At 35.8% G+C, this 10,360-nt stretch overlaps 1 protein-coding gene across 4 annotated transcripts in view; it reads left to right on the forward strand.

Moving 5' to 3' along the window:
- The window catches only part of LOC107088969 (inactive ubiquitin carboxyl-terminal hydrolase 54-like), a 94,407-nt gene that overhangs the window by 31,167 nt on the left and 52,880 nt on the right, over window positions 1–10,360 (forward strand). For all 4 annotated transcript variants that reach the window (XR_001481410.1, XM_015381449.1, XM_015381458.1 and 1 more), the window contains one exon: window positions 3,372–3,464. Coding sequence is in view for 3 of the 4 variants with exons in the window: in XM_015381449.1 (XP_015236935.1) it covers window positions 3,372–3,464 (93 nt within the window). In the remaining variant the exon portion in view is untranslated. The remainder of the gene's footprint in view (window positions 1–3,371; window positions 3,465–10,360) is intronic.

The following is a 10,360-nucleotide window of genomic DNA, read 5'->3' on the forward strand; positions in this document are numbered from 1 at the left end:
ATATCTGCTTTTCGCTTTTCCTGAAGGCTTAGAATAAACCTCCAGTCCTGATAGTGCAGGGGACCCCGTTGTGCAGGCAGTGCAAGTCTGCACCCAGACCCTGTTCTTGCCCAGAGAATTCGTCCTGAATCATTCCCTCATGAAGTGACTAATGGAGCCTATAGCGGCAACTGCGGCAAATAGAGGAAAGCTCCTTTTACATTTTAGGCAATTGTATTGTATGGTATGTATATGGGAAAGAAAATAAATATTTTAAAACTTGCATAGCACACCTTTTAAAACATAATCTGACTCATGGCAGCTAAGCCTTTTTTCTACAATGGTTAAAATAAAAAATGTATTTCATATTAAAGTTAAAAAAATGGAGGTAGTAGAACAGCAAATAACCTACTGCTGCTTATGTTGGGGTTTAAGAGTCTTGGATATCAGAGAAAGCAGTGATGTGAGAGTAGCACTGCCTGCCAGCTGGCTGAAACCACACTCCTACACTTTTGATTTCAAGCAGGTCTACATCGTAGGCAACTGGATGTTTGCCCCATTTTTCTAGAAGTGTTTTTCTGTCCAGGAGTCAAAATTTACAAGGTCTTATTTGGAAGGTGTCAAAACGTTTTACATTTGCCTCTGATTTAAGCTTGTTTGTGGTTGTCATGACCTAAATGGAAGAATTTGCACATGCATAGTCTTTTCATTCACTCTCTTACAATTGAGACATATATTTGTCTGTTGGAAAATACTTTTTGCAGATAAAGTCACAGACAGTAATCGTGTGGAAAACTAACTTTATACCCATTTCAGACTGATGTATATGACCTTTTTGTTTTAATTATGTGAAAAGATGATGCCAAAAAAGGTCAATGCTCTCACATCAACTGCTTTGATCACAATATAAGTCATATAAAACACATATAAAAAAAAAACCTTACTACAAAAGCATGTCACATCGACTTAGTTACACCTGAAAGGTGGATGCTTTAAACTTGCAGTGATGCTTGCTTTATTGCTCACCCACAATTTCCAGTGCTTGCAGCTCGGCTCCGGTGCAAACGTACCATTAAATATGCATCCATCATAGTCAATGAGAGCATTTATACTGCCTCTGCAGGAGAGTAGGATGTGTTGGACCCAATTCTATCTTTGCTTTATGCCAAAACCAAAGATTTTCCTATATTACAATTAGGGCTGGTTAACATGGAACTCTGATTTCTTTTCCTACCAGATGAAATTAATTGATTTTTTTTCTACCTTAAAGTTCACAATAAAAGTGTAAAATTCATTCATTACTTTTAAAAAACAGCTTTTATTCAGTCCTCCCCTTTTAGACTTAGGCTCAAATAAAAGGGCAAATAAAATGAAGTTGTAAAAATGCTTCTAAAACAACGTTTCACAACATATTTTACAACACTTTTTCCAAAAATGTAATCTTCATAAACTGAAAATGGGAATCATTTATTTTATCAATGAACTGGCTAGCCATTATTGGAATATATGGAATATACGGTATATAACATTACATTCTCTGTACTTAGTAGTATTTCCCATAGTAGAACAAAACTCTGGATGCAAAAAAAAAAACAAAAAGACAAAACAAAAAGCAAAATATCCAAAAAGCAGCTGTTTTCCAGCTGTTTGGGTCTGACCTCTGCATTGATCATTGGTTTTCTTCGTTTTTTGCACACTTCTCCTAGTACCACCAGGCTTTGCAGTAAAGCGGAGCACATGCACTATAAAATGCGACATTATTTGAACAGATCTTGCAGAGCCAACAGTCAGGGTAACTGTCTGAATAATTTGTCTAGTAATTGGGGCCAACTCATGAAGCATTCAAACCAATTTCCCAGATGGCAGGTTGATGCTTTAATATAAATAAATAAAATGTTAAATAAATAGATTCAAACTGAAGAAAATGGTCATGATGCAGCAAACCAGTGTATTTTCCACTCCTCTGGTCTGAGTATGAAATTCAGAAAGGGGTTACATCAAACGATAACATACTTAGGACTAAATATATATTTGATAAGTTATATTTACATTTAGACCCATCTAACACTTGCTTTTAAAAACATCAGCATAGCTGGCAGGATAGGAAAAAGTGTGAACAGCAGATTTCAGTGGTGTTATTTCAACATAACTGCTGTTAGGATACAAGTGAAACGTCTCTAATCAGCGTTAATTTAGTCATACTTGTGTTTTAAAAGAGCACGAAACAAAAATCTGAAAAGAGATTAATCTGTGCAAAGAGGTTTATGTAAATACTGCATATAGGTAAGAATTTTCCTTTTAAAAATGATTATTCAAACGTCTCAGTTTCAGGGAGGTTTGAATAAACATCTTTAGGATCCAAAGACACTCTAATCAACCTAGTTCAAGGAGAGCTTATCAATCATCTTTCAGACCTCATATTGTCACCATCTTGTTATTATTTAATTTTTTTTCCTCAGTAAGTCGTAGAAATGCCCGACTGTCATGGTGGCCAGCATCACTACTCTACTTTTTTAGTTTTCTTAATGTTTTATCTCATTAGATACACAGCTTGTCAGATAATCACCAGTATTGGAAGGACAGTTTGTTGTGGTTTTACCAAACCTTCTGAATTACTGGACTTTCTTGTGTGCTCCACATTGTTGAACTGATTTTTTCTTAATATTTCTTAGTTCTAAAGGTCAGGCAGTAATCAGGCCTGGATTTCGCTTGGAAAATGTTATTAATCACTGTTGATCGAACATTTAACACAGAAAGGTTTACATAAGGAGCCAGGTTAGTTAGTTCCCTTAGTTGGCAAAATTCAAAAACATATTATTTTATAAACTTATATAATTTTCTTTGACAAGGAGGCACTTATGTTTTCATAGCACTTTGTCTGCTTGAATGCATCTCTACTTCTATATAAACATTTAACCCTTTAAAGCCTGGACCATGAAATAATTGAAAGAACATTCAAATTTTGTCAAAATCAGAATGTCATTGAACTTAAGTTAGTTTAGATCATTTTTTGCATCAAATTTGATACATAAGGCAATTCCGTATAATCTTTTATACAGTTTCAGTTCACTACATGTGTCCGAATATAAACATAACACTGATGACGCTGAAGTCTCAAAAACTAATGTATCAAATATGATACATTTGGCTTTAAAGGGTTAAGGTTTTATTAATAACTGCTGCAATACCCTCCTGAGCAGAAGATCAAGCTGCAGGAAAGTTTATAACGGTAAAGGAGCAAATCCAACTGAACCCATAACATCATGGGGTTATTCCAAACCCATGCAACATAAAGAAAGTGGTACATTTTGCTTTTACAATGAGAAGGATTTTTCCTAAAGCTTCCAGTTAGATTGCTGGCTGAGAAATGAATGTGTGTCTTTATCCTTCAGGTTTTGTGGCATCTTGACATCTTCAGGAGAAGCTTTCGTCAGCTGACCACTCACAAGTGCATGGAGGACTCATGTATCTTCTGTGCTCTAAAGGTACCAAAACCTTTATTATTGTCCATCCTCAATGTTTTTTCTGTATACTTTGGTCAGTTCACTTTCAAAAAATTAATTTGTTTTGCATTTTTTGTGAGTTCAACTTTTCAAAGGAAGAAATATATTAACTTAAAGGCCAGCTCTTAGTCATCCAAAAAGAAATAGATGTGAAGCTTAGAATGAAAAGATCACCACAGAAAACTGGCTCAGGTAGATTATTTTTGCCCCTCCATATTTAGTTCTTCTTTAACTTCTTTGTTTACATAAAGGTACTGAAATGTAGGGGAAAGAAAACATTTACATTCTTCCATTATGCCAATATATTATATTCTAAAGTTCTTAAGAATCATTAGAAGTCATTAAAATCTAGTCTTCAACAGAGAGTAGATGCCCTCCACCCACAACTATGTTTGCTTTTTTTTTTTTTTACCTTAATCCTGTTTTTAATTCCAGCCTAATGAACTCCTTCTGTTTAGATAATGCTCACTGAAAAGGCTTTGGGTTGTTTTAAGCAAGTCAAAAATCTATCCAGTCTGTTTATAAAAACAAGAAACTTTTCCTGCTCATTAAATTAGTTATCTTTTTATGTATTTCTGCTTGAGGCTCAGGTTTGATGTTACCGAGGTCATTGAAACAGGGAATGCCTTTAAGCTGACTCATCTGGGCGAGTTTTGCTCAGTCATTGTAATATGAGCGATCACACTAGATCTGAATACCATCTAGCACAATGAAGATCAGGTCCCGCCTCTATTCTGTTCCATAATCTGATTCCTTTATGTTCCTTTTTAAATATTGGTCTCATCTGAACCCGTTTCCAATGGACTGCACCTGTTCTCTGATAGAGTTCATATGTTAGAGTTGGGCCTGCTTTTCAGTGTTTAGTCCTGTTTCTCTCTCAGACATAGCTATGGACTCAGGTTTTACTTCAACTAACTATGTGCTTTCGCTTTGACATAAAAACTGGCTAAAATCTTGTAGGCTTAACTCTCTCTAAGACCGAACCACCTATTGAGCTACTTTACTGTTACCTTTTCTAATATAGAAAGTATTTATAGGTCAGGGCTTCTATTTTTGTTTTGTATATCTGCTTCTGTCTCCTTGAAACCTCAGACCTTAGCAGGTACACACATAAATGGAGATCAGCCATGGACGTCTTATTTAAATAAGATTAATAAATAAATAACAATAGATCTACCTTTTACATAACCTTAGATCTGTAACATTACTAATTTTGCAAAAATTTAAGAGTCGGGTGAAAACGCAGCACTTTAATGTTGATAACAGCCCACCATTAAATAAATATATATATATATATATATATATATATATATATATATATATATATATATATATATATATATTTTTTTCTTTACTAAAAAACAGCATCCATTGTATGAGAGTTATTCGTTTTTATCATCTAAATTCCTTTTTTTCTTTCCTTGGTAGAATTATTGTAGTTTTTTTGTGAGAACTTGGTAGATTTCTTCTAAGGAAAAATATGTCTCTGCAAGGCGCATGGCTGTTTGGAGAAGACCAGCGTAAAATGTAGTTGCAGATAGACTCTAAAACTCCTGTCAGGATACTGAGCTGAGAATATTTGGCAATATTTAGGTCCAGAAGACTCTGCATTGCATAATTAATTCAAAAGTTGGTTGGAGAGCTTCAAGCTGCTGATAGTCTTACTCTTTTTTGTGCTTAATATATGATCATATTTTTTTTCTATTTCTCTATCAAGATCATTTAAAGTAAAAACAACAACAACAAAAAAACTGAATGTTCATTTTTTTAAATTTTTTTAAAAATATTTTTTTACATTTTATTTTTGTAATTTTGTAATATTTCTCTAATTAAAAGCAGCATTTTTATTTTTATTTATTGTTATCACTATTTGATTTCTTTCTTTCTTTTTTTTTTTTTTTTACTATGTCATGGTTTAAAACATTTTTTTTGTAAAAAAAAACAAACAAAAAAAGCCAGAACAAATAGTTTTTTTTTTACAGTTTTCACCAGGGTTTTTGTTTTTTTGTTGTTGCCCTTTTATTGCTGTGATATAAATATCACTGCACTCTTGCGGTCTCTCCGCAATCCAACTGTTAAAAAGAGAAATTACACTGTCGTTCTCCACTGCTTTTGATTGGGTGATGATGGAACCAACTTTACGGAATAAAAGTGAATTACTTTGACATCCTTGCATTGACAGTGTCAATACAAAGTGGATAATTTGACAACTTCAAAATAGAATGTAAGAAAGATGTTATACAAGAATTGTTGGAAATAAGCTTTTAAAAATTTATATGAGAACTTGTGACATTTTTTTCTGTGGGAAAAATATGTCCCTGGGTGTTTCATAGCTCTACGGAGTAGGTTGGCACAAAAGAGAGCTTCCAACAAACCAGCAAAAACCTCATCAGGATACTGGGCCATAAACATTCTTGGATTGCTCAGGTTCAGAAAACTCTGTAATGTGGCATTCATCCAACAGTTGCTGAAGGTGTTGGAAAACTTGCAAAAGTATTTGGGTGAATCAAAGTTATCTCTTTTAATGTCCTCCGTTTTAGAGATATTTTCTAAATAGGCACTAAGTTCTTCCTCAGTAATATATTAATTTTGAAGAGCATTTTCACAATTTCCCTGACTTACAATGTTGTCCTCATTTTTAACTTCATTCAGCGTAATCTGGGTACACCAGATCAATTGCTTTGCTGTCCTCTGCTCTGGGGAATGTGCCGCCTGGTATTTTCTGTAAACGGGCATCAACTTCTTTTTCTATCATAATTTCACTCTGATTAGGATCTTCAAAAGTTTATGGACTTTGTGTTACATCAATAAGCTACTGTAGAAACATCTGTTTTTATTGGGGCCTGCCATGGCAAAGCATGAAGCCACCAATCATTCTACAATTTAAAAAATGGAGAAACAGGAAGACTTGAATAACAAACACAGATAGAAAAAAGTTAGAAGCCTGTGATTAACATTAAAAACCGACCAGAAATGCGGGGGTGGGGTGGGGGTTGGTTGGCAGGGACAAAACACAAACCAAGAGAATCTAAGGATCATAACACACAGGGAATGGAGTCTTGACATATTTTGAAATTGTGGTCTCTAATCTTTACAATAATGTTTAATATATTAACAACTGAAAACACTTAAAACAATTACTTTCCACCTTAAAACACATATTTTGAAGCAAACCAGGTTAATGTTTGGTATAATGCTAAACATGTTTGAGAGGATATAGAAAAAAGCTGACTAAGTGCAGTTTTTAGTGTAAAGCCACTCTCTGCCAAACCAATGATGGAGTTTCTTGTTTTCTCATAATCTTGAAAGCTTGAAATAAATATTATTATGTCTTATGTTTCAGCTAGACTGCTGTACCTTAAGAGAAGTGCACTGAAATGGTCAAGATTAAGCTGTAGCAAAATGCTTTCTTACTGGTCTACTCTAGTTCAGTGATTAAAATAGTATTATTATAACCAGGGGTTCTTTGTATTGGTACAAAGAACCCCTGGTTTAACAAACTCAGACTCATATCTTCAACTCTGAATTGATGCAGCATGAAGTTGGAAACTCTTAGTTTTCAGTTACATAAAGGCTGCTGTGAGTTAATTAATCAACTCTTAGTAGGTTTACTTAGAGTTGAGCACGTGCGTAACAAGTAGGAAAAACCATTATCAGTGGAGCCCAGATGTGACGAGTTATCATGACAACAGAAAAATGATCTTAATGCAGAAATTAAAAAACAAAACAAATTGGAGAATGTGTTTAAAACACAGAGCAACAGCGCCACAGCTGCTAAAGAGAGGGAGATGTAGTAGATTGCGTATGTTTATATGCAGTGCACTGCATTTACATTTATTAAGAGCGTTCTCCTCTCTGTTATTGCATTTCCACTAAAATAAGATTTTTCCTTGTCAAAATCACACTCCTAGACAGAATTAAAAAACCTTTTCCAAATTACATCTTTTGCAGCAGAAACTGAAAATCAAAAAGTGAAAAAACAAAAGTGTGCTACAAAGAATTAAGTTGTATATACCAAGAAATGTTTACACATTTTAGTTTTGCACATTTTTTGCACATTTTTTGCTTTGATAGCAAAAATGTCATTTCGTTTCAAGTGGTTATATTGACAAGGGAAACTTTTTGTTTTTTCAAATTTTAGAAATACATATTCTGTCAAACTAATACATCTGAAAATGACCTGCCATAGGTTGTTTTGACCATGATAACATTATATTCTATTTAGGTGAAATCGTTTGATAGGAGGTGAAGTCTAAAAACGTTGTTCTAATAGACAGGACCTGTTCATCATTTTACTCAGTTTGATTCTGTTTTCTATTACACAGAAAATGTGGCTGTTTCCAGTCTGTTCGGATTTTATCATCCCATTAAAGGGCCATTATTAGCGGTTATCAGTCTTATAGAATGGCGTCAGATTGTGTCAGTAGGCTCAGTATGCTATCATCGAGTGAATCCAAATTCTAACCCTAAGTTATTCCCTTTTTTCTCCCATGGAATTAATTTATCTACAGTATGTATGTGTAATCTGAAAATAATATCAGTAGTTCTTCATGTACTGTAAAAAAAAACCCTCTTTTTCTTTGTGAGCTGATTATAAAGGATTTTGCACAGTGATACGGCAGCCTAGCTCTCTGTTGCATCTCAGGACTCCAGAAGATAAAGAACTATAACCTCCTGACGCTCTCGTAATGAACAGGCTTAATGCAGCTCAGCTCGGGCCATTTGTTGCATCAGTGCCATTATACATGTGTCTCATCCTGGAAGTGTGTGCTCCTCATGCCGCTCCGTCTCCAGCGCCTGCTGTAATTAATTGGCCCGGCTGAAAGCGCTGAGCCAGCACTGCCCACGCTGGGGCGTTGAAATAAGAAACACACACGCATATATCTCACTTTGCACTCCAGCCACGCACCTTTGGATCCTCCCGCTTTGGCCGCACGCATACAGGAAAGTGTGCAGCTGTGGGTATAAAAACCAAGGGTTTCTTCTGTATTTTCCTGTCGGTTTTCATTAACTGTCCTCCCAGGTATCAGCTTTAACACTGCTCCCTACAGTCTGCTTGAGTTGATTAAAGCCTCCGAATAACCGAGCCAGACATCCACAAAATTAGCTTCAATGGAGTGTTAAATTTCAAAGCAACTTCTTTAATCATGTAGAAGAAAAATCCTGGGTCTGTTTTACTTTACTTTTGGTCGATTTGTGGTAGATAAAGACTGCATCGTGCTTTCGTAGTGGAGATAAGTTCGGAGGACGCCAGTGGCAATCCCTCAAGAAAATCACTGCAACAATTTATCTCTCTCAGCTGCAAAACACTTTCACACTTACACACATGCACACAATTGGATGCAGATACCTGAGCACACACTTCAATAATCAGAAAGAAGAAAGGGCAAAGAAGAAAGAAATGAAAATGGGAGGAAAGAATGGAGAAAGATGAATGAACATGGGAGCGGCTGCTGATTGTTTCTGTTTTCACACTCAAACATGCGCGCACACACTTTAACACACCTCTTTTACTCACTCACTCCGCCCCCTCTCTTCCTGCACTCCTCCCTCTCTGTAGGGTCTATTCCCCCTCCATTCTCCTTGGCGCAATGCTGCAGTCAGCACAGACACCATATCACACACACACAATATTGCTCTCACTTTCCCTTTTTCCTCTCTCACTCCATAGTTCACACACATACACACTCCTCTCCGTCAGCAGCAAGACTGCATTACCTTTGCCGTTGCCAACACTCGGCTTGCTCTCGCCCTGATGAAGCCTATTGTTTGAGAACATTTTCACATCATTATGATCGCAGCCATTTTGGTAAACTGCTCCTGTAATGTCATCTGAAATCATGTCTACCTTTGTCCGGTACAATTACCATTTAACAAGTACATAGGGATGTTCCGCCTGGTCATCAGTAGATTTTGGTCCCTTTGGCTGTGTTTGCAGGTGCCAAGTCCACCTGGAAAATAGCATTGAGAGCTTTATAAAGTTTGTCAGCAGAGGAAAGGATGAAAAGTCTAAAACGCGAAGTGAACCCAAAGCATCGTGGAAGTTGTAGAGGGATTGAAGGGTCAAACATGACGAGAAGATTGATCACAGTGTTGCGATGGAGCGGTCCTGTGAGGGAAAGGATTTTTTTCCGTCTTTACCAAAGACAGAGGAAATAGGGGGAAGAGAGAAAGGTTCCTTGGAGGCCAGAAGCCCTTCTCCTTCCTCTTACATATAATGGTTACCATGGTCGCCGTCAATACGTTTTCGAGCAAAACACTTAAAAAAATCTTTACCCAAATTGAATCTCTTTTGTCCAATTTAAATGCATTTTCTTTTTTTTTTTAATAAGAGAGTGCAAAAAAAAAAAACATCGGAATAAAATGAATAATGATTTATTTTAATTTCCCATCATAACAGAATTATTTAGTTTATGTCAGTCCCTAAGTGAACTACAGCTTCCCAGGGTGGTGCTGCTGACATCCTTTCTCCTAAATTACATCACATAGCAAAAATTTGATGCAGTTTTAAAAGCAGGATTTTTACAAATGTGTAGCACACTGTCAAAAATAATGCTTTTTTCCTTTTAAAGAATAAGAAAAAGATGATTTGAATACAAAGATACATCGTGTTTAAATAAACGTTTTTACAATTAGCTCCTTAATTGATTTTATTTAGCTATGTATTCATGTTTTATAGAAAGCCTATGTTTTTCATACTTAATTGGACCCACTGAGGACAGAAACAGATGACACATCAGTGCTGACGAAGTGTGACTGTGTGAATATTCTTCCCTTGATGTGGTGTTTTTGAAAGTCCTCAGGATACAGAGAGGACCTGCTGTTTTGCAGTCCAGCCATCTCATCAGCAACTGAATCCACTGCTGTGAAGGAAAACC

This window comes from Cyprinodon variegatus, unplaced genomic scaffold (genome assembly GCF_000732505.1).
Source record: "Cyprinodon variegatus isolate N-32 unplaced genomic scaffold, C_variegatus-1.0 Scaffold12, whole genome shotgun sequence".
NCBI classification, from domain to species: domain Eukaryota; kingdom Metazoa; phylum Chordata; class Actinopteri; order Cyprinodontiformes; family Cyprinodontidae; genus Cyprinodon; species Cyprinodon variegatus.